Raw genomic sequence first — 24,980 nt, 5'->3', positions numbered from 1 at the left:
TCAAAGCAGAAGATTGAGGGTTACCAAATGCTATTTTGTTGCAAAATATGCATTGTGGTTTAGAGAAACCCGTAATACAGTAATTGCAATACATATGGATTCATGTGCATTATTGCATGCAATGAACATCGCCCGAAACAATCTCAATGTGGCATTTGACTTGCAGAACGCGGTTGTTCATTCCCTGTTTTAGATGATACGTTCCTCCCGTTCGCCTTTAGTGACAAAATTAATAAAGAATTGAAAGTTGCTACGTTGTGACCTCACTTTGAACAGGGACTACTTTCAAAAAAGGCCACTGTGCCTTTAAGAGGGAGGTGGGCTGCCCGGTGATGACGCAGGAATAGTAATGAAAGGATGCTTCAAAATTCCTCCCCGAAGCCAGCGTGTGTGGTAGCAGGCTGAGCAGTTACCATATTTAAACAAGAGGAATAACAAGGGAAACAGGAGAATTAGTAAGGAAAACAGAGGAGATTTCTGAATAAGTTGAAAGGGATTCAGGAGACTTAAGTGCAGGATCCCTACAAACCATAAGTGATAGAAATATTGAAACTTTAAAAAGAGGGGAACTCAATTTAAGTTTAAAGACGAAATATTTTCTTGTTTCTTTAATTTACATGCAATGTCTGATGAAAGTAATTAAATTAGAAAACAGACAGCGATATATAACAAAAGTCTATATTTTGAAAATATATACATATTTGTACAGCTATCTTATAAAAGGGGACTTATTAGGTGTCAATATGTCATACTTACTGTCATACTGCATGTATGTCTGGCTAATTTTGTTACCTGTACGGACAAGTGCACTGAATGAAGAAATCGAGGTGTTGGTCTTATTGCCAAAAAACAATACTTACATATTCTCAATTCCAAGAGTTAGACCAGCTATAGAATATGCACGGACGAGACTTAGTGGAGATCTCTACCCAGGACTCAATTTTACTGTCCACTATGAAAATTCCGATTGTGGCAATGAAGCGCTCTTCAGCCTAGTGAACAGGTCTTGCATGAAGAAGCCCGACTTGATTCTCGGTCCCGTCTGCGAGTACGCCGCAGCTCCGGTGATCAGGATGGCATCGCACTGGAACATCCCGGTGATCTCGGCAGGTGCCTTGGCCACCGGCTTCAGCCAAAAAGACAAGGAATACTCGCACCTGACCAGAATCGCTCCTTCTTACCTGAAAATGGCCGAGACCTTCTCCGCTCTGTTCGAGCATTTCGGCTGGAATAGAGTGCTTCTGATCTACGAAGATGACAGCGAGGAGCGGAACTGCTACTTCACCGTCGAGGGGGTCCACAGCAGTCTACACGTGGAGGGTTACAAAGTAGACCACATTGTCATTCACAAAGACCACTCGGTGGAAACCGACGAGATCATCAAAGACATCTACAAAACTGAAGGTAGTACCGTCAACCTGCAACAGGGCTTAAGTTTTTCAAAGTATGGAATCAACACTGACAATTGTCATCTTGTAGTGTTTCGACTAGATTACCATTTCATATCTTGCTAAATGAAGATAGAAGGCTTTATTTGGCGCAAAATGTTGTGCCATCTTCATGCGTACACATTTGTGTTCATTCTTCCCAAATTGTTGTTCATTTTATTACTTGAAACGTAGGCTAGAAGGTATCAATATGATCATACTGTACTAGAATCATATTGTAACACAGGTTATACAGTGCAGCTGTAGCCTATACCGTGCACAATCATACGCCTGGACAGCTACTTAAGTGATCGTCCGGATTGACACATTTTGCATGAATACATCAAGTGCATAAATGAACGCGCTCATATTTTAAATAGTTCATATTTTATAATTGCTTAATTTCTAACGTTTTCTTCAAAATTGTGTCTAGCCATTGAGACTGATGTTTGCTAACTTGATTTGGCAATATTAAAAACGTTGTTCTTTCTGTTTTTACCAAATTCATGTCTATCAATGACAATCAAAATATGCTCAACAATGCGGTTTTACGTTTCTATAGTTACTGAAGTGGCTAGCAGTGTTAGCAGGTGCCTTGTACTTATATGGGAAAGGGAGATATACAGGATATCACTGGGATGAAGGAAACACAGATGAGCAATCAAGGGCCCAACAGCCCCCACATTGCTCATGCTAATTATGAAGTCCTGAGCCAGTCTTTGAGATACTATACCTGTTATGTATCTCCTTCATACTTAAATAGCTCCCCAGCTGTAGTGACTGCGGCCAGACAACAATCTCACTTTCCAAACTCTCTGTAATTGCACCACTGTTGGAAATGATTCAGCCAACAAATAAAGTGTGCTTGCTGTCAAATCTGAACTCTGTCACTGGATCCAGTATGAGGTCCAGCGCTCTGGCAATTCTGTCGGGTGAAAGATAGCCGGTCTCCCCCATCCTGTGAGCTAGCTGTTATCTGCAGGGGTTTTAAGTATTAGCAGTGTGTCCTTTATGATACCTAGTGGTGTCTTTGCATTGGACAGCAGACACCCATCCTCTTTAATCTGGCTGTTAGTAAATGTCATGACCCTAATCAGTGGCGCCTCTTCTGTAATTATCACTAACCTTTAAATGTGTGGGAGTCCTCTGGAGTGAATTATCCAATCACACACTCACGCACTTCTAGCAGAGCCTGGGTGAGTGACCCGGGGTGGCAGGCCGAGGGTTTCCATGACGTCTGAGATAAGATAACTCCAGCTGCAAAGATTGTCCCCCATGTCGTATTTGCGCAGTTGACTCTTTTATCAGGCGGACACTTGCTGCTGTAGACAGCACGTGACATTGTGACATTGTTTTTGCAAAAAGTAAGGATGAATGGGGACACAATGTCCACCAAGAGTTTACAAGCAAACGTATTTGAAGATCTACACTTGGTAAATGAAGCCTTCCAGAAAGCAGAAGTTGGAAAGGCTACATTAAATGTGAGAGAGAGGTCAGGGGAATTTCAGCACAGTACACCGTAGTGTCGTTATTGATGTACAGAGGAGAGTGAGGAACAGACAATGAGTAGGCACATCACAAATCACTCAGAAATGCAAGAATGCATGTTCTGTGAGGGTGTGTTCAGAGACTACAACATGCTAACCTTTGTGCAACTGTAATGCTGTGACTTTAGTGGGTAATGGAAATGTCATGCTCTTTCAAACTTACAAGAACTGACCACGGTTAAGTAATGGAATTATGATACATTACAGTTTGTTATCTGATGCTTTTATCCAATGTGACTTACACTTTATTAGACTAAGCAGGGGACAATCCCCCTGCAGCAATGTGGGGTTTAGGGGCCCTGCTCAAGGGCCCAACAGCTGCATGGATCCTATCATGGCTAAGCCAGGGCTTGAACCACCAACCTTCTGGGTCCAGGTCATGTTCCTTAACCACTACAGGCTACAGGATGCCCATGATACAATAAGTATATACTTGGTTTTGATGGAGCTGTATCATTGGGGTACACTTGTTCAGCTGTAAAAAATTAATTGACAGAAAAGAGTTTTGCCAACCGCAAGCAGAGATAATTTTATATTATATATCTTCTGCTATACAGTGTCCAGTAAATGTAAGTGTTTGTGAAAGATGGGAAATGACCAGCTAGTTAGCTGTAGTCTGAAGTTTATTACAGTTACTGTTTACATAAACTGATGATGTATGCTAACTGTATGAACATATATTAAACATGCTAAATTCTAACTGTATGTCTTACATTAACATATATTATACATACTAAAGCTAACTGTATTGCTTACATTAACATATATTGTACATGCTAAATGTTAACTGTATGCCTTACATTGACATATATTGTACATGCTAAATGCTAACTGTATGTTTTACATTAACATATACTATACATGCTAAATTAGACAGTGTGTGTACTGCATAGGCAAAAGTATTCTAGGCATCTTATTGGCCAGTTTGCAGAGGTTCAACAAAGGTCACATGATTTGCTAACACTTGTATGATGCAGGATCTTTATAATACAGAACATCTTTTTTTAGGATCTGTCACTCCATATTTCTGTTACTTCATTATTCCATTAATTGATAAAATCATGTTTTATTGATCATTTATAAGGAAGTCCTGCTATGCCTCTATGCTGTGTTCTGTCGTGTTGGAACAGCAGATACATTGCATTTCTGTACCATTTGCAGTAATTGTGTGATTGGTGTGAATACTGGATATTTACTTCACATGTGTACCTGGGCTTGATCCAGAAGGTAGCTTATTAACCCTTTCAGTCCCAAGCGTACAACCGTAAAATCCCACCTTGTACCTTTTCAACCAGTCAAAATGACTGCTATCCTATTGTTTTGAGCCCCTATTAAAACCATAATACATTTTCTCAACCAAAGCCAAAAACCCTTGTGATTTGGGCGGAGTCACTTCATATTATGCTTGGGACTGAAAGGGTTAATAGTTAATATCACTCTTCACTATCGAGACTTCTTAGGCTGAGATGTGTCCCCTCTTGGCACTGCATAGCATTGAAAATCTAGCTTGACTAACTGCTCTATGTAGCATGTGGTCCCTGTAAAATAGTATTGAGTAGTATTAAGGCGGAAGCGCTTGAGAAGACATCATTTGGATCTTATCCAAAAACTTTGCCTTCTAGTTTGATTCATAGCCTGTTGTGATGTTTGCTCCATTAGCAGACTGTTTTTTATTTCACTTTGTGCATGTAACATAGGCCATGGAACAACACCATTCCTAAAAATTAGTTGTGCTCTGCTGGAATTTCAAATGCGTTAATACATTCTGCATGGGAATAGTTCAAAGCAGTCATGATCCAAATCCAATCATCTCTATTTTGGGGGATCTCTTGTTTACAGATTTTCTTTTGTATATAGGCATAATCCTTCATCATAATTTTTATTAATTGCCAAAATGAAATGAAAATAATGGATTCTGTACAAAAGAAACTCTTGAAGTGTCCAGTCATCCAAACAGGGATACTCTACATCTGAGAAAACATGAAATGTTCTTGATAAATGTAATCTGGATGGCCAGACCTGACCTGGACACATTGCTGTGTTTTGTCACAGTGGAGGGGGCGTTTCCCTGTCCATATACACAAGTGACCATTTGACCAATTATGCTTTGCACAGAAAAGGGGCCTCATTCTCACGATTGGTCAATTAGTGACAAACAGGCTGTGGGGGGCCAGACACACCCAGTTGTCTGGAGCCTCAATAAACTCTTTGTGTCCGAGTCTTCCCTCCCTGCCTCAGTGCTGGAGACGTGGAGGGTTATGACCCTCTCCGCTGTGTGAGAAAGGGTTTGGAACCAGCGACCTTCATGACTGTAGCTCTGAGGTCACAGCCATGCTGAGATACCATGGCAACACCAGCAAGCCCGAGATGACTGACAACTAGGTAAATGGAATGAAAAAGCAATTCTTCTTGGCCAATTCTAAACAACTCCTGGAGAAAATTGTCATGCTATTAGGGATGTGAATGACAATTCATTTTTCTGAAGTTACTTAACTGCAGGCTTGAACAGTTTGTCAAAGGAATAAGATTTACTTTCAAGACATGTTTCAATTATTGGAGATGTGCAGTTTCTTTTGAACATTTCGGCCCTGAAATATGGCCACAAGGGTGCCAGGACTGTCCCTGTAGAATCACTGGAGTCATATTAAGCCTAGATTTATAATGTACTTTGCTCTTGAAACTTATCCCAGCATTTGTAAAAGGGAAATAGAAGACTGCCCAAAAGCCTTCAAAACACTCACAGTTTCAGCCAGCAGAACGTTGATTAAGGACTTAAACTGGAGAGATTTTATTTTATCTGATTCGCTTGGTGTTGGATGCCATTGGAACCAAAATGGCTGGGTAAATGGGGGCGACTGTAAATGTACGATTTCAGTAGCTATATGTCACACGCTCACACAGTATTTGCACACATACTTACGTTGGGTTTTTATAGTGACCCTAAGGCTTATAAAAGGCAGTGTAACCAGTGCTGTGAGCTACCCGTTGCATTCCAGAGGTCATTTGTAACTCGCCTCAGTGCCCTACTGAGAAGGAAAATCCAGATTTTTGAAATATTGCTGGCTGGAGTTTTACCCCGTGGAATCGCAGGGGAGTGCACACAGGGCCTGTAGTGTGCTGTGAACTCGTAATTAAAGGGTTCCATAGTGTAGGAGTACTGAGATGAAGTTTGTCCCCCTCACTTGAGGGTATTTCAGGCAGTTTGCTACAGCGACACAGTTGTGGAGAATGTTCCAGGCTCTCAATATTCCTATTTATGGGCCACTTGGTTAAATCCAAAATATATTTGTTTGTTTGTTTGTTTGTTTTTAACCCTTTTGCCATGCAAAACTATTTCATACTGAAATGCTTGTTTTGTGTTGAACATGCTGAACTTTCTGATGCATTTTGTGAAGGAGGGACAGAATGTGCAAGATGCATGTTTCACATTGCAGCGTGCCAGGTTTGCCAATCATTTGAGTAGATTACGCACTACACTAGCAATACAAAACTCAATAATGCAATATTATCTGCAACATATACTGAGTATTCTATGTGCTTTCGACACGTTTGACATTTTTCTGCTTTGCCTTGAGGTTATTAAATATGAAATATTTGTCTTCAGAATTTAGATGCACCACACAGTATAATTATTAATTGGCACATATTGCGTATTGTGCGGGAGACATTGTGCAGGAGCCCTGCTGCAATAGATGATGTGCTGTAGCTTCTTATAACACTATTTAAGACTGTCAGTGGAGACATAATCTTTAAGTCACACACCACTAATTAACTGTGTGTATAACTAGTGTATATCTATTTGCTGGATCTGGTTTTAACTTTCTGTTAAGGAACCATTTCTTTCTACATTAAAGAAATCATATCACAACCTTTTAGCCGTTAATAAGTAACTGACCGGCGGGGCGTCATTTGTGGTAGCACAGACAGTTGATCGTACATTGATCATCCTACAAAGAAAACTTGTTAGATTGCAGCTTGCAACGGTTGAGTTTCCAGCTGCGCTCTCGTCACAATTTCAGTTCAGTAATGGCACGTGTAATTACCTCTCATGACTAGCAGGCATGTATGACATTGTCATGGAAACAAGCGATTTTATTACAGGCTTGTAATACGCTTCTCATTGGCCTCCACTGGCTTCCTATTGCCGCACGCATCCGATTCAAGGCCCTAGTGTTGGCATTTCAGGCTGCTAAGGGGACTGCCCCACATTACATACAATCCCTGATCACCCCCTACTCCCCAGCTAGACCACTCCGGTCTGCCAGCTCTGGTCGCCTTACGGTTCCCTCTCTACGGGCACCTGGCGGTCGAGCTGCACGTTCACGCCTGTTTTCCGTTCTGGTTCCTCAGTGGTGGAATGACTTGCCTACCACTGTCAGGACAGCAGAATCCCTCCCCCTATTTCGACGCAGACTCAAAACACACCTCTTCAAACTCTACCTTAGTCCTCCCTCCTGATTTACCCCGCCCCCCCCTTCTGATACCCCTATCCCTGTCTAACCCCCCCCCCCAAAAAAAAAAAAATATATAAAAAAAATTGCACTTATGATGACGACTATATGTTTAGAACAGCAGTCCAGGTGTATTTTCCTAGTTCTGGATGTGATGCTTTGACTTGTGGTAGAACCTATGCACTTGTAAGTCGCTTTGGATTAAAAGCGTCTGCCAAATGACTAAAATGTAAAATGTAAATGTAAATGCTTGCAAACTGGCTTGTTAGCCGTCCTAGCCCTTGATCGACACCTCAGTAGTAAACTAGCATTAGCACAGATTGAGCCTAGTCCTAGACTAAATTCAACTTTGAATAGAGATTCTCCATACAAAACTCAGTTTAGTCCAGGACTAAGCTTAATTTGTGTCTGTGCTTTCTGTGGCCCATAATGTCCCACAGAAAGCACTAGGAAATTAAAGTTAGGCTAAAAACCTCAGTTTCCATTTGCCTTTATGTACCATAGAAGAAGAAGAGCAGTATAAAAAAGAAAGAAGAACATGAAGAAGAAGGAGGAAATGGTCATGTACAAAACAAATAAGCATTCAGAAGTCTACATTACAGTACTATACTGGATGAATGAGTTTAACTGTTAAAGCAGGTGTCAGCATTATACTACAATCTCTAGCCACATCTTTAATTTGAACCTCAGTATTAAAGCAGTCACTTTTAGAGTTTATAACCAACGAAATGAAGTAGTGTGTGAATGCTGATGTACTGTTAGAGAAAGGTTGATTCCTTTGCCTTATATTTAGAGTTGTGTTTTACATGCCGTTCATACAGGTGCATAATTACTGATGCAGTTCAGGTATAGTACCTCGCTGACATACAGCCCTGCCCTGCTGAATCATTTTGTATTTCAACAATCATGCCCCAGCTAACAGTAAACTTTCTCACAATGTTGCTGCCATGTACAGTAGTGCCAATGTTATAACATTGACCAAACATTCCAGTAACATTGTGACAACATGTGTTAACTGGGTACTGTCTGAAAACAAAACACTGGTTTAAACCCAGCTTACAGTATGAATGCACTGATGAACTCACTGTTAGTATTGAATGTTCTCTTGCCTTAACGCACATGCAGTTGTAAGATATAGTTCTGAGGCATCTGGTGAACATCTTGGCCATTTTATTCACATTACTGCATTCATTCATTGAAGTGAATGGTCTTTGCATAATAAACAGCACCTGTGGTCTACTACACATGAACCGTAAACTGAAAGCACATGAGGATGTTTTTTTTTCCAGTTTCCAAGTTTACTTGGAAGACTTGATAACATGCTCATACCACAGATATAAAGATCTGGATAGGGTACATTTTTCTAATTATTTGTTTGTGGTCCCAACAATATAATGTCTGATCTGAGCCATTGGTTTAAGAAAATGTAGCATTAGTTTTTACCGAATTCAGCACCCCTGTCTGTGATTAATTTCAGGGAGATACACATTTACAGAACGCCTGGTCATTAGTGGATTAAGAGCTGCTGAATATTCAGTACGGCAGGTTAACTCGCAGGGATGCTTGTGATGTCTTCTCAAATGCCACAACCACACACTAGTGTGTACCTTTAATATAATAATATATTTCCTGTTAAGATGATATGGGTGTGTTTACCTGTGGCTCTCATTTAGATTGCACATTTTGTTGATTTGTGATTCAATTTCAAATCCAAAAAGTTTGTATTCTGCAAATGCAGTTATATCTATTTTTCGTTGCATCATATTTCCTACATTATTGCTACACTAGAGTTCTATATCGGATTGAGGAATTACCTCAAACGTAATGTTGCACCAAACCATGTTGCTGCTCTGCTTTCTTTGTTTTGTAAGTGATTTTTATATTTACGAGGACTGCTTTTTGTTCTTGAAGTATTACTTGGCATTTGTGAGTAGTAATCTGTCATGAGTAGTAATATTAATCATTTAAACAGTTTTGCAAGTAATTCATGGTTCATTTACATTATTCATTTGCAAGTGTCCAGGTTTTCATTTGCTGTTACATGTGTTATCTGTACAGTGAATCACATTCTTCACACCTCAGTTCTGGGTTGTGTATGTGACCATTTCTCTGTGTTGTCGCTTGGCAGTTGTAGTGATGTGTGCCGGGGCCGACACCGTCAGAGATATCATGCTGGCCGCCCATCGAAGGAGACTGACCAACGGTAGCTACATCTTCTTCAATATCGAGCTCTTCAACTCCTCTTCTTATGGTAAGCCACCGAAATCACCACCGCTCAATGAAGGGGTCTGAAGCCATTATCCTGCCAGGCTGCAGAGTCTGCTGGCTTTGTTTTCATCTTATACTCAGCCTTATATTTTTCAGACCCACATTTGTTAACTGTGATTAATTGCTCTAATTGATTAATGAATTGCCCCTTCATATTCTGCTCGACTGTTTGGTAGAGCACATCTTTAGTCATGATATCTTTTTGAATATGTTAAACAAAGTCCTCATAAAAATAAAAAGTTAAAAAAATAAAATGCAGAGCAGTCACATAAAATAAAGTTTATTTATTTATTTTATTTAAAATGTTTTGCCCCAAGAAACTAAAACATGCAAATGAATAACTTTTCCACTGCTTTTTCATTGGTGTGGACATAAAAGGGTTAAGTGCAGATTAGAAATGAAAAACAGAATAGCCCGTGGCTCTCCAGGCCCAGGGTTGCAGACCTCTGTCTCAGGGATAAATATCCACTCTTGGATGACACCTTCTACCAAATGCAATACTTTCCATTAGTTCCGTTTTTTATTCACATTGTAACTGGTTTCAAAATGAGAGGAGCGAATTGCCTGATGTTCTAGTTTTACAGGCAGGTATTACATAAATAGGATGAGCAATGCAGCAAATACTCTTAATGGCTTTTGTATTTGGCATTACAGAATGGTGGCTGAGATCACACTCTGTACTGTATGTTTCTGATAAAACATGATTTGGGCTCGAAAAACAAATTACCACCAAAATATCTTAATGTACTGTACAGTATGTGATTTATAAAACAGAGAGTGTTTTTATTTCTGTGATCGCTTGCTGTCCTGCTTTCTCTGCAACATGAACAGAGCTGGTTCTTGGCTTAGGCCACATAGGCGATCACCCAGGACCTCCAATCTCTTAGAATGTGGAACACGTCACAGCACCTTGATGATGGTTCACCTTTGCTTTGATATCTAAATACACGTCCAATCACATAAGGTGTTTGGGATACAGCTTGTTTAATATGAAGGGCTGGGTCTAAACAAAATATGTTAGAAATGGCCTTTTACATAAATGAATATTATGGGATTTAATAACAACAGTATCTAACTAGAATTCATAACCCTGCTGCTAACTGCTACTTTTCCTTAGAAGAACTTGCTTCTTGCACCTGCAAGCATTTTTTAAATACAAAATGTTACAATGGCTGTTTTGTGGCTCAGATGGCTGTAGGATTGGCCCCACAGAGCCTGTGCAATGAGCCTGATTGGCAGGTTGTGAGCAGTGATGTAATCATCCCCCTGCTAGTCTCATGTGTCAGTTGCTCTCTGACCATTTTGGTGCTGTTGGAGTCTTCACCCACACTATAGCCTGTGAACCAAGTTTCTGACACTATGTGAAGCCCCTAAATTGTCCTTGGCTTTTGTTTCAGTGCGATGAGCATGCCTAATTTTCACGGAGGGAAACAGAATGTGTTCTATAAACCGAGCCGTAACTTCCTCTATGATTAGCGCGCCACACTGTATGCCACCTGTGGAGACCCATTCAGGACCTGCCTTTCTGGAACCATCTTTCCCGAGGCCCTGTCTGAGACGATGCCTTGTGTCCTATCTTCCGTATTCACTTGTAAACTAGCGGATCCACAGGAACTGCATCTGAAGTAACAGTAGAATTAGTTGTAAAAGAAAATGATGCTCCAGCTGGTCAACCAGCTACCAGTTGTTTCAAAACATAGCTCGAGCTGGTTGTACCATGTAAAGCTGGGAGCCAGTTTGAACAGCTCTTTCAAAACTTAGCTTGAAATGTTTTTTTCAGCAGGGCAGCCCAATGGACGATTGCTTATCTGTGATTTTTGTGTTGTGTCACAGGGAACGGGTCGTGGAGGAGAGGAGATAAGTACGATTCGGAAGCCAGGCTGGCGTACTCCGCTCTCAACGTGGTGACCCTAATGAGGACCGTCAAGGCCGAGTTCGAGACGTTTACCGCAGAGGTCAAGAAGTCCATCCAACGGGCAGGGATCGGGGCGGACAATGCTAATGTACGTAAGTTCTGCCACATTGCTCCATAACAGCCTGTTCAAGGCAAGCACATACATCAAGCAGTGGTTCATAGCCACTGTCAGTGAATGTACCATTGTGTATGTTTTATTTTGTATGTATTTTATTTCCTTTTTAATTCAGTTTTTAATGAAATGCAGAATTTAGCTAAGTGGCTTTTTATTCCATGTATGGCATACAGTCCTGTCTCAGGACTATAAGATTAGAAATCACTAAGCCATTTTAGACATTCTGAAAATATGGTGTTAGTTCGCTCTGTGTAAACTGTTACATAATGGACAATGATGGAATACCTGCCCACTGGAAATTGAAAGCATAGAAGGAAGGCATCACTGGCATGTTGGCTCAAATGACAGAATATAAAATGTCACATTCACAGCTACCACCCTATCCCCCTCCAAAAAAAAAACAGAGTAAATCCAGAATTTAGTTCTCATCGAGCTTTGACCAGGCAATCAGGATTCCAGTAGGCAATTCCGTGAATGCAGTCTAATTTGCTGAGGCGTAATGGATTGGTCTCAGGCACGGCCTACTGTAGCCCGAAGTCAGGAACCAGAATCCCTGTGTTTGTGCCAGTGAAGGGGAAGACCCGGGGCACCCCATAGTCTTGGGAGTAGAGAACGAGGGAGATGTTGACATTTAGCCAGAGCCATTGTTTCTGCATTGTCAGCTCTCATTGAAACGCCGTCGAAGCTTTGTGTACGGAGACGGCAGGAGCCGTCGTGTTGGGACAAACGGCGGTTGATGAATCGACCGAGCGAGGTTAATAACCCCCAGCGGGGCGTGCCACTCCGATCGGCTCAATGCGGGGATCAACCTGATCCTCAAAAGGGCGAAACTTGGCCTCCGGTGTGGGACGGATTTCACTGCAAACTGAGGCGCACCCAAATGTCCGGGCCACAGAGAACAAAGAGCATTCTCATCCCAAATATGAATGTCCAGCTTTGAGTGTGCAGAACACTATTCCTTTATTGTAGCCCCATTCAAAACACATGCAAAATAAAAACGATAAAAAGAAAAATTCCCCGGCTTTCTGGAGTTGGTTCAGAAAAAAAGAGGATTTTTTGGGGGGGAGAAATTATAAGTCCTTCCAGTTTGGCTTAAGGTTGTGTTTGTGATGCAAACTGATGCTGATGGATAGTTTGAATGAAGCGTGCCGCTGTTATTGGTTAAGACGGAAGGTAATACGATTTCTTTGGTTTGACTGACCACGTGGAATGTTCTCATGGGCATCGGAATCTGTTTTTAACCACGGGCGGTCGCAGCTGGGGAATGCTGAACTCCTAATTCACCATTCGCTCGTCACGTATGTAAATTGCGAGCAACTTAGCGGTTTGAATCATCACAAATAGCCACATGGTCATTATGGTGCTGAGATGTTCAGAAAGCTTCACTGTCAAAAGCAGTCAAGCCACAATTTCTCCACAGTCCGTTTCAGAACCATGAGCTCATTCAATAAAGCCTCATTGAACTGAGTCTCTCTGTAGGACTGGAGTATATGACAATGACAAAGATGAAGCGCCTGATTATGAAATGAATAATCATGCAGATGATTATGAAATGATACATTTGTGAGAAGGAGATAATGCTGAATGATGTTCTTTCAGTATATTGTCTACATGGCTTTGTTTTAGCGCATCCCTTCTTTTACCAAAGGGAGAAGTATACCTAAAATGATGTTATTTTTTAAATTGCCTACATATCATTCTGAACTTTACAGGTTACTTGTTGAGAAGCTATGTAAAAGGATGTATTCCACCCCCTTTCAAACATGAATCATAAATGTCACGTTGATGGCTAAATTGGAGGTCATTCACTGGATGAGAACGATCTGAGTCGAGGGCTTTTGATGGGGTGATACACTGCAAGGCCAGTTGAAAGCTTAGATCTTTCTGTGAACCACTTGTGCAATGTAAAATACTAAAAGAATCTGAGATGGAGAGATGGAGATAAGGGACAAAGGCGCGCATGTTCTCACTCAAACAAAGCCGGTCACCCACGCATGACACACCACTGCAACCACATTCATGTTCACGCTTCTCCTCGTAGCGTTTTATCCACTGATTAACGTGACGGTGGATAATACAGGGTTTAATGCAGAGCTACAGTACCAAACATTCACCTACATTTAATCTGCAATCCTCTAAAATAACATTCCTCAATGGGGCCATTTCAAATAATCCTCAGGTTTAAACTGGTTCAGCTACCTGGCGTACCACAGAATTCAAACTCAATTTCAATGCCATTGTTGACATCCCTACTGCACTCCCCATCTAGTAGTTTTACACTGCAAATTGCAAATGTGAAGTAAATAGATCTGCATTGTTGGTCAAGGAATAAGACGTATACAAGATCTAAAAGTACAATGAGTATTTATGAATGCAGGTTCACATTTGGTCATGTGTATCCATTCCCAGTCGCACATTTTTTAAATGATCAGAAGGAAAAGACTGGTACTGTACATGGAACCAGTGCAGGAGAAACAGCTTACCTATGAATGTATATGGCCTCTAAACACCAAGCTTCAACAACAGCTCTTTCTCTACAAAATGGCCTGTTAGCCCAAAAGTGATTTGCTGCACCATCTTGACCCAATTGACTCATAAATAGAAGAGAAAAAAGTGTTTTTAGGCTTTGCATTTCCTGAACATAGCTGTGTTCATAAAAGCTGTATCTGAATGATTTGTAGTTCATTCATTTTTTTAACAAGGAGTATTGTAGTATCTATTCAGATCTTGGAAAGATTTATTAATACGGAAGATCTACTGACACATCCATTTTGCACAAACATGATTCAAGGCAAAAAGAAGAATGCCTTTGTGATGTTTTATCAAGATTAACTAAATGATTGGACAGGTTCCAAAGGGTAGCTTTGATACTCCATCTCCTTTATACCCTGGCATGAGGCCAGAGGTGCCTCGCTCCATTTCATCTGCATCTACATCTACTCGGAGTCTAAATCAAATGTAAAAGTTTTCTGGAGTGAATTGGGGAAAAATGAACCCTGGGGGAAAGTGAGAAATTATTTGGTTTGGATATAAAAAGAAAGCTAATGGAGTCAAGGCTAATGGAAAATAGTTTGGCAAATCAAAGCTTCTCAACTATTGACCTTTGGCTCTCTCCCCTGTCTGTGCTCTCTGTGTGTGCGATATTGCCCATCACAGAGAGGCTGACACAACTCCTCGGGTGAGGCCGGGGGAGGAACATGGATCTGGAGGAGCTTTCTGACATATTTTTGACACACCAGCGACAGCGCTTTCATCACAGCAGACAAGCTGCAGCTTGCGAGCAGCACCTGAGGCCAAATTAAGAAATGATATTTCCACCAATGAGCATTATCAGCATCGGCCTGGTCACACCTAACAGATGTGATTGCAAGAGTCGAGTTTGGTCACAAATGGAAATGTTTAGACTTTTTACGTAAGCGTTTTTTTTGCTTCAACTGGGGTAGTGAATAGGAAACTGAGCTTCTAACCTGGGTGGGCTGTTGTACCCTTGAGCACAATAAGTTACAAAACTCAAATAGCTTTCGTGAACACCCATATGTGTAAATGAACAGCCTTTAGACAGTAAATAGCTTGATGATGTAATGTTCCATCTTAATTAAGTTTTTAAAAATGTAGGTTTTCTTCATGGTTGTTGTTCACCTATGTGTAAGGGAGTGCCTGGCCTTTAATTACTGCAACATAAGATGAGATGAGGTTGAGAACGACTATAGGACGGAAATTCAAGTCTGTGAATCTGATCTTCTGGAAGTTAGCAGCCATGCTTCAAAGGGTCGCCAAGTGAAACAGCCAGATTGTGAAGCCTTCCTACGTGTCCAAGTTCAGTTGGTCAGATTAGAGATGAATGAGGGGCCCACCCGTGCTGGTGTTCTGCTGTCTCAGTCATTGCCGCTCTTCCTTTCCGGTGGCGGGGTGGCCGCGTCTTGCGATTTTTCACCGCGGTGAAGAAATTAACACGTGCTTGCTCCTTTTAGTGCGGATCCCTAAGCGTAGTGAGGGCTGAGAAGAAACCATAAACAGAACAAAGTCCACAGTGCTCATGGAGAGGGGGTGCCTGTACTCCAATGGGGGGGGGTGGGGTGTGTTGCAGCATAAGAGGCCTTTGGCGAGTCACTTATCCCCCTAATGACGTTGAAATGTTTTTGGCTAAGCTCTCTAATCGCAGTAGGGATGGGTCTATGAATTCCGCCTGTGTTTCCCCCACCCTCTACACCCCTGCCCCAAGCAGTCTGCAGTATCAGCACACTCCTGCTTAAAACCATTTAGCAGAAAGTCTTTCCCCCGTGAGTTCACGGGTGGACACCGCACAATTGGCGACTGTTGAAAACTCAGGAGCCCCCTAGTGACCAACCAGAACCATGACGTTGTTAAGGGAGGTGGGGATCCACCCTTTCCCCAGGTCCACCCCCCCCCCCCCCCGGCTGTCTCTGTAGGGTGACCTCAAAAGACACTGCCCCTGGTGCCACCTGATGAAACAGAAGAAACACTGGCAGCTCAGAGCGCCAGTGTTCTAGAACTCAATTACTTCCAATTACGCATTGGTAATTGTTACATCAGCATTAGAATGTTCAGTTAAGAACATTCTAATCATATATTTGTGACCCTACACCTCAAAGGGTTATACTACTGCGACACCTGAGGGTTATGAACCATTCGGAGCCCTTGCGTACAGGAGGAACACTAATATGGGTCAGTCCAGGACTGTGCGCAAAGCCTCATTATGAATTAAAAAAAGGTGAGCCATCTCCATAGAAAACTTTGGAAGCCTTCTGACTGTGAGGTAACTCAGGCGCATAAATTGTTCACGCTCATCACTGGTGCCGTGCCAGAGGCTTACATCAGCCCCTGATTCCACATCCCCTCCTTCGGACCCATGAAGTCACATCTCTGTGTGGTCCTCATGCTTGGGTTCCCATCTCTGACACCACTGCTACCACATTACCTAGTCATGTCTTTTCTATTTTTTGTCTCCTTTTCAGAAAGGGAATCCCAGATGGTGGTGCTTTGTAACGCAGCTGAAGAGCTTCCCGGGATGTAGGCTTTCTTTGTGTCTGCCCACTGTAGGGAAAAACATCTTGGGGAATAATTTGTCACTGTGAATGGTCCCATTCTCTCTTTACTGCCCTGGAGGAGTGACCGAAATCGACGTAGCGCATTCGTCCTCAAAATCAGACACTTAATCCGGACCAAAGCCACATTCCAGGTTCCTGTTGACTGACATTCTGTTGGAAACAGTGCAGCGTATTACACCCAGCTCTCTGTTGGGAAAGCCCACATACTGCATATAGGCTCACAGTATAAATGGACCATGCATTACATCACCATGCACAACATTAATGACCCAAACTTCACCGTACATCTCCCTTTATTTTACCATCCTATTAATACATGCCTTCCACAAGACATGCTCTGGGACATGTCTTTCTCAACGGAGGAATTACGCAAACTGTAAGCCATGAATAACGTCAGTCATTATATAGGCCTACTCCAGTATCCTGCTTTGGCACAATGTCTGTAACTATCAGCAGATTTCAGTACACACCTAAGAGAATCTGTGTTTTCATAAAACACAACATACTTGTCATGGAGATTATCCACTTGGCTGTGTACCCCTCGCTTACAGCAATAACAAAGACTCACATATTCATTTGGAGCCGTGCAATTCAGGGGTTGATACTGAAAGTTGATGTAGTATGTAAGTGTTTACTTAAAGATAGTCAAGCGACAGGATTAACTTCTGCGTCATAGTGCACTAGAAACTCCCCTGAGTGATGCGGAATGTGCAATTCCGGTGTGATGCCTGTAGTGTATGCTGGGGTGGTGAAGTTGCCAAGCATGTCGCTGTGAAAATAAGCCATCAGCTGACTGCAGGCAGGGCAGTCCTCACCCTCTCCGGGTGATGGAGGACAATGGCCACAGTCGCTATTGGGAATCCTGAATAGGGGAGGAGATGGAGAGGGGGTAGTGCTTAAAAATCTGCCCACTGCCAAAATTAGCTTGTAGTTTGGGTTTCCAGTGCACCCTGAATGTTTTTGCTCTTTTGGGGATGTCGTACTCCCAGTTCTGCCTAGGGATCAGGAGCAGGATGAAAGAAAAGTCTTGCTTGTATATTAAACGAAAAGTGAGAAAATGTTTTAAGCATTCTTTCCCGTTTTCTGTCAGAGGTCATTGGAAATGTATATAAATACTGTACTTGTCGTAAAAAAATGCCTTTTGATGTGCTGGGCTTAAAGGATGTTTGTATTGGGCTGTGTGACAGATGAGAATGAGACAATGTTCCCAATCATAACATGTGCATCTATTAGTATTAGTTATTTGCACAGCACTCTTACTATCATCATTGGCAACATGGTTGCCATTCCACAAATAGCTTAAGTTGCAGGCCATGGAAAACCCTAGAATATCCTCCTTTAGACGTCAGCAGGAATGCTTTATTTCTTTTGTCCCGTCTTCATAATCCATTCTCATGTGGATCATACATGTAGAACACCTAACGTCACTTTGTCCATTATTGCGACTTGTTGAGAAACAAATACATACAATTGTTTGCTTAGGAAGAGGCTGCCTGGACTGAAGATTGTTTTGGTATTCAGGCTGTAAATCGTCTGTGAAACTCTGAATGGAGTGTTCTGTGGAAATGTTTTTACGGCAAGCACGGCAAGCATTAGGGGCAGAATATACGTGCTCCTTGTAAATGTTTAAAACCTCAGATCCACAGTCTTTATTCTTTCGTCTCTTTTGAAAAGAGAAAAGGAAATGTAAAAAAGAATGATAACATTGGAGAAGCAACCATAATACTTGTTTTTCATGAATAATTAGTGTAATATGGTACATTGCACAAGCAAAGTAAGATGTTTTTTGGGAAAAGCAGTATGGTAATGAAAAAATATATTCATTGGTCAGAGGCTTTTTATGTTTTTTTTGTTGCATAATCATTAACACTCGAGGGAAATTGTGTTTTTCAGCAGCAGCATACATACATACATTACACACCTATACACACACATACACACACAGGAAGGCCCTGGGTCCAAGCTTGCATGTTCTCCCCGTGTCTGCGTGGGTTTTCTCCAGGTACTCTGGCTCCCTCCCACAGTCCAAAGACATTGCCCCTTGGTGTGAGTGCATGAGTGAATAGTGTGTGCCCTGCAATGGATTGGTGAACTGTCTAGGGTGTATTCCCTGTGGGTAAGACACTGTATGGATGTTAATAATAAAACGGAACTTGCCATGGTTGTGATTAAGTACAAATTTGATGTGTGCTTTCGTATTTACACGCTTGGCTACTGTTTTGTTTTAGGTAAACATGTTCATGGAGGGCTTCCATGATGCATTGCTGCTGTATGCCCTGGCCCTTCACGAAGTGGTGAAAAGCGGTTCTAGCAAGAAAAACGGAGCGCAGATTACCCAGAGCATGTGGAACAGATCTTTTGAAGGTATGTTCTTTATGTCACAAAAATGCAACACACTCTGGAATATACCTTCAATGGAATATACCATCACTTTCAGTGTATAACAGATGTGATTATTGTGTTCTACTTATTCTACATGTCAGACTGCCTTAGTGTCCGGCGAAGATGGGGGATAATTTTACACTTCATCAAAGGCTTTTGGATGGTGATCTGAAGCTGACAGATTTGGCTTAGTTTGTGCGTCTATCTTATCCTGTCTGCTGCACATCTGGTCATTATGCTTGATTAATTGGACCAATACTGTCAGTACACTCCGGACCTTGGAAGGTTTTAGACCTTTCATCGTGACTATGAAAAGTAAATTAATGGCGTCTTTACTGCCGTGCCCTGTAAAAGCCCTTGGATTTGGTACAGCCATTCATAACATCCTCATGACCACTATTTAGACAGAAGAGCATTTGATTTTTCTGGTCGTGTCCCATTCAGAGCATTTTAAAGTACGATTGGCTTCAGACTAATTTACAAATTAATTAAAAGTGATTAGAATTCTAATCATTGAATTCACTGAAAGCCAGAGACTTTTATTTCCAAGTAATTTCGTTTTGACAAATGGAATTGTACCGCTTACAAAAATGTATTTGCATGCTGAAAGTGCATTAGTATTGCCAATGAAAACATGCTATTTGCCTTCCTCTATCCCTTAATAGCAATTTGTTAGGCTTAAGAGATGAAAAGCCAGAAGAGACTTGAACAATGTGGATCAAACTGAACAGATTAAAAGCAGATTAAAAGAGCATGCTGATTTGCTGAGTCCAGAATTCCCGTGGCGTGAACGTGGCGGTGGAAGACCCTAGATAAAATGGGAAAGAGAGGGCAACACTGGGCAGCCTGCCTTAAGACACAGTCAGGAAATGTATGGGCTCTGCTGAAGCCAATTAAAAGACTAAACTAAATGGCTCTAATACCCAGCACACAACGTGAAATAACAATGTTTTGTTCAGGGGGATTGTCAAAAACAGGGTTATATTTTCTTGTGAAAAGAAATAATATTTTAAAAATGTCAGGAATTTGGGAACGCAGACTAAGAGATGAAATTACAATTTCTGGAGGCAATGCCAACAAAAGCGCCGGGAGGCGGACGAGATTTCCTGCTGTATCGGCCGTCCGGAATGTGTCGGCTCCTGCTCTTGTTTTCCCTGGAATGTACGGGTCTTGTAGCTAATTAATTTTCACATTCTCTGCATTCCGTGGTGCAGGAATCGCGGGCCAGGTGTCTATAGATGAGAACGGAGACCGAAACGGTGATTTCTCCGTACTGACCATGACAGACACGCAGACAGGCACCTATGAGGTAAGAGTGCGTGAAAGCAGGAGACGTTAAGAGATTAAATGCTGTACTGTCATTTCATTGTCAATGTTCTGTGTCCTGTCTTGTCATTATATTTGCCATTTCTGTGTCATTTTTGATCGATGGTGGAAAAATGACATAGATCATGGCTGCCTGTTTCTGGAGATCTACTGTTTTGTTTGGCACACCTCATTCTACTAATTAGCAGCTCAAGGAGCTCTCCAGCTGTTGTAGTGTGCTTTGTTACGGTTGGAGTGAAAGCCTACAGGATGGTAGATCTCCAGGAACAGGGTTGGGCAGGCCTGCTCTAGCTGTTGAATGAGGTGTGCTTTGTTAGGATTGGAGTAAAAACCTATAGGACAGTAGATCACCAGGAACAGGGTTGGGCAGCCCTTCTCTAGCTGTTGAACGAGGTGTGCTTTGTTAGGGTTGGAGTGAAAACTTGCAGGAGGGTAGATCTCCAGGAACAGGGTTGAGCAGCCCTGCTCTAGCTGTTGAACGAGGTGTGCTTTGTTAGGGTTGGAGTGAAAACTTGCAGGACGGTAGATCTCCAGGAACAGAATTGGGCAGCCTTGACATAGATGAATGATCTAAATCTAAGCACGCATCAAGCTCTCAATGATTTGACAGCATCTCTGTTGAATTTGATAATAAATGTAGCATAACAACTGGTAAAATGCCCAAAGTGAATGGTGCAAGGAAAAGCTTGGCAACTGCTGTCAGTATCTGCAACGAAGGCGATGATGATGATGGCTTCACGACATGCTTTGTGTTTTCAGGCTGTATAATTACTTTGGTGTGTTTTCAGGCTGTGTTTAATCCGGTGTGTTTCAGGCTGTGTTTAATCCTGTGTGTTTCAGACTGTGTTTAATTACTTCAGTGTGTTTCAGGCTGTGTTTAATTTCTTTGATGTGTTTTCAGGCTGTGTTTATTACTTTGGTGTGTTTTCAGGCTGTGTTTAATTACTTTTCTGTGTTTTCAGGCTGTGTTTAATTACTTTGGTGTGAACCAGAGTTTGGAGATGATGCCTAGGATCACCATGGAGCATTTCACCCTGCGGGAGAGGCACTGGACTCCCGGCCCAGAGCAGCCTGACCAATCATGTAAACTATACTGTTCTTCACCTTATCCACATTCCAGAATGAATTCCCAACATTACTGTACTTCAGTAAGGGCTCTGAGAAATGATCTCCTTTGTTACATTTTGTAATGAGGAGTTAAGCTTGCCAATGGACATACAGTACATGTGGTAAATGGAAAATAGAGGCCAGGCCAGCTCCTGAGGATTTTGTTTTTAAGAAAAGGCAGTTAGATGCCACCAACCAAATCTATAATCAAAAATGTTAATTCATTTGACATTCCTGGAGAAACTATGCATTTCAGAATGAACCAAAGCTAATGTTTTTACATGGCTGAACCAAAGTCATTAAAAGTCAAGTCCCTTACAAGTCTGACTCATAAATAAATACACGGTTTAACCAAACACTTCCAATAATAAAATAATATGCACATTGTGTTCAGTGGAGTTGCAGAGCCAAGGGATCTATAATGAATGCAAGAAAAGCTCACAACATTTGTATGGCCCAACGCACAACATCATTGAGCTGTGCTTTTCTATATCCTATTATCACATTTAAGGCAAAATATCTGAGGGAACCAACAAGATGCAAAATACGTAATTTGGTACATATGTATCCATGGTGTGATTTTTCTAGTACTGTATTGTGAACATGGATGACACACAGGCCAGTTTTTTCTAATTACTCACCTTGTTATGTTTCCCGCAGAGATTGCTTACATGCCTTTAGCGCAGTAGCGTCTTTTTGTACCAGAAAGGTGTCATTTTCCTTACTAATCGCCTCCCATTCCCTCCCAAGCAGGTGGACTAGGAGTATCCGCTGTCACTGGCATCATCGTTGGAGCGCTTCTGGGAACTGCATTGCTAATGGCATTCTACTTTTTCAGGTGGGTCGTACTTCAGATGAAATAAAATCTATATTTGAAAACAATGAGGTAATCATTATTTACATTACTATGTATTTCCAGTTGGGGGCAATCTTACTCCTGATAAAAGTACTTGCATTTCACTCAATTAATAGGGACACTGTATGTTAGGATGTTGTTGGTTTTGGGAGAGATGTTGACCAAGAGGCATTTATGGTGTAAGTATAGGTGTAAGGCGCAACTTAATTTACAATCTGACTATCTGTCTTCCTGTTAAACTGGTTAGGGTAACTGGTTAGGTAAGTGCAGCTATCTCTCCTGCGTGACATGTGTGTTGGAGTAATTAATAGCAGCCATATACCTGGTTACTGGTGGCTGAAGTGCTGTTACCGCCTCCCTGCAGTGCTATGATATCCTCACTCTCATTGCTCTGAGTGTGCTTTTCCACAATTGTATTTTTATATAATCATATTCAGTTCAAAAGGCACATGAGATATGTAGTGGTAGTGTTATCGTATGGTTGCCAAGGGAACCATTTTACAAATAGAGCAAGCATTTTATTATCCTGAAGAATGGTTTGCTTATCTTGTGGGAACATGGTAATTTCTGAAAGGGGAAAGATTATCATCTTTAATGAACAATAGGCCACCATAGTTACAGAGAGCGGTCTTCTTCAGAACAGCCAGAACAGCAGGTCCTGCAGCCTCCATTTTAAGGATATCAATATAAAAGCAATTTTGTGGCAGCATAGAAAATGTTCCCCAGGGATAAAGACTAGGGTAAGGATAAGGTCAAGGGTGACAAAACTAAGTCTTCATATGAAATATTTTTCCCGCAAGGTGTTCTTTGCCATTATCTTTACCTATTTCTGCCTGGAACCAACTGCAATATTCACATATTAATACAAGTGAAATTGTTATGTGATGAGTAATCATTTGAAAGGCATCAGGATGATGACAAATGTCTGGGTCATTGCTTATATAGCTTATATTCATGTTTATTTTGTGGTGGGGCAAAGGTGATTACTGTAAGAAAGGAGAGTGAAAGCTCCTGTGTGCTTTCAGTTTCATGATATATCTCCAGATATGATTTTATAGCAGCTAAGCAGCAGCCCAGAGAGGGAGCATATCAGCATCTCATATTATGTAGCTGACGCTTTTATCCAAAATGACTTGATTAGACTAAGCAGGGGCAAATCCCCCTGGAGCAATGCGGGATAAGGGTCTTGCTCAAGGGCCCAACAGCTTTGTGGATCTTACCATGGCTACATTGGTGCTTGAACTAACAACCTTCCGGGTCCCAGTCATGTAACTTATGTACACATTAACGCTCTCGTTCCGGTGTTGTTTTGCAGGAAGAACTACAGGATAACCATCGAGCGAAGGACACAGAGGGAGGAGTGCGACATCGGGAAGCACCGGCAGTTGCGGGAGGACTCCATCAGGTCGAACTTCTCGGCGGCGTAGAGACGGAACGCGCTGGAAAGCCGTCAGCGTTCCCGTTCCAGGGAAGTGTGTCGCGGAATGTGACCAAAGACTCTGCAAAGCTGTCAAAGGACTCCTTATTATTTAAAGACATACTGTAGTGTTGTTGTTTTTTAATATCCATTTTTTGACTTTCATAAACTCAGGAAAGTTGTATCAATCACGCAGTGCCACTGCCACAGCATTTCATCTCTGTAGAGAAAACAAACCAACACAGGATGTATTTTAAAATGTTCCAGTTTCGTTTTCTGTTTTTTTGCGGAGGGCCAGTATTGAGGCTAGAGGAAGCATTGGTTCCCTAATTATGCATATAACAATGTCTGGAAAAGCCTCACTATTCTAGTGAATAGGACATTTTTAAATTTGAAATTCATTGTAAATTCCTAAAAAAAACGCTCATTGGATTTGTGGGAATAAATACACTATGTGTTAGTCTGAGACAGTTTCTTTCTTCACACATCTATTAATGCCGAGGAATGGGATTGGAGTTAAATAGGTAATGAGAATAGAATATAGCTGCTTTGTGCAACATCACAGACTGTTACTGACGGTAAATATGGAGGTTGAAGCCCAGATAACTTCTTTATCGTCTGATGGGGTGTAGTATATCCATATTCTCTTGTGTGATTGGCTTATTCACTATGTATAAGGGTGTAGGGTTTTGGAGGTGCATTCATTAACTACTACAACATGGCCTAAATGTTGTGGGGGTTTTAAATGATTCTTTTCAGGGCTTCTCCAGATAACTTTTGCTGCACACAGGCTCGAAGGACACTGAAATATGGCAGCATATTCTGAATGTTTAACTGCAGTAGAAGGGGAATAATGTCGTAAAGAGGCACATAGCAGGATGAGGTGAATGAAGCGCTTCTGGTTCACCTTCACGCGCGTCTTTGGAAAGTTATAGTTTTACTTTTCTGTTGAAAGAAATAAAAACAAAAACATACAAGATAACTCAGTCCTACATGTCCCCTTTCCCTTTATGTTGGAGCACATAATAAGGTTAAGCTACCTTTGCTTTATATTAATAAGCTGAAAGAAAAGAAAAACAATATTCTTCCTCAATATCAAA

The 24,980-nt window shown here is 41.5% G+C and overlaps 1 protein-coding gene across 2 annotated transcripts; it reads left to right on the top strand.

The window, feature by feature from the left end:
- The first annotated feature begins 405 nt into the window (after positions 1–405).
- On the top strand, positions 406–24,346 carry npr3 (natriuretic peptide receptor 3). Of its 2 annotated transcripts, none has more exons than XM_061259530.1 (8): positions 406–1,404; positions 9,554–9,676; positions 11,527–11,696; positions 19,021–19,156; positions 20,389–20,483; positions 21,463–21,583; positions 22,361–22,445; positions 23,779–24,346. In XM_061259530.1, exons 1-8 carry the CDS (start codon positions 618–620, stop codon positions 23,888–23,890), a joined length of 1,629 nt encoding a protein of 542 aa, XP_061115514.1. In that variant the 5' UTR covers positions 406–617; the 3' UTR covers positions 23,891–24,346. The 2 variants fall into 2 exon arrangements, with proteins under 2 accessions (XP_061115514.1, XP_061115512.1); XM_061259528.1 differs by having other exon boundaries at positions 22,358–22,445.
- The last annotated feature ends 634 nt before the right edge of the window (positions 24,347–24,980 follow it).

Source organism: Conger conger, chromosome 11 (assembly GCF_963514075.1).
Source record: "Conger conger chromosome 11, fConCon1.1, whole genome shotgun sequence".
Taxonomy (NCBI): Eukaryota; Metazoa; Chordata; class Actinopteri; order Anguilliformes; family Congridae; genus Conger; species Conger conger.
This window is presented reverse-complemented; position numbering and strand designations above follow the sequence as displayed.

Bases quoted from the DNA above. Each gene is read 5' to 3' on its own strand.
- npr3 (XM_061259528.1), top strand. From the start codon at position 618: ATGCAATGTCTGATGAAAGTAATTAAATTAGAAAACAGACAGCGATAT. The intron at 11,697-19,020 runs GTACGTAAGTTC...GTTTTGTTTTAG, and splicing joins TCGGGGCGGACAATGCTAAT to GTAAACATGTTCATGGAGGG. The intron at 22,446-23,778 runs GTGGGTCGTACT...GTTGTTTTGCAG, and splicing joins ATGGCATTCTACTTTTTCAG to GAAGAACTACAGGATAACCA.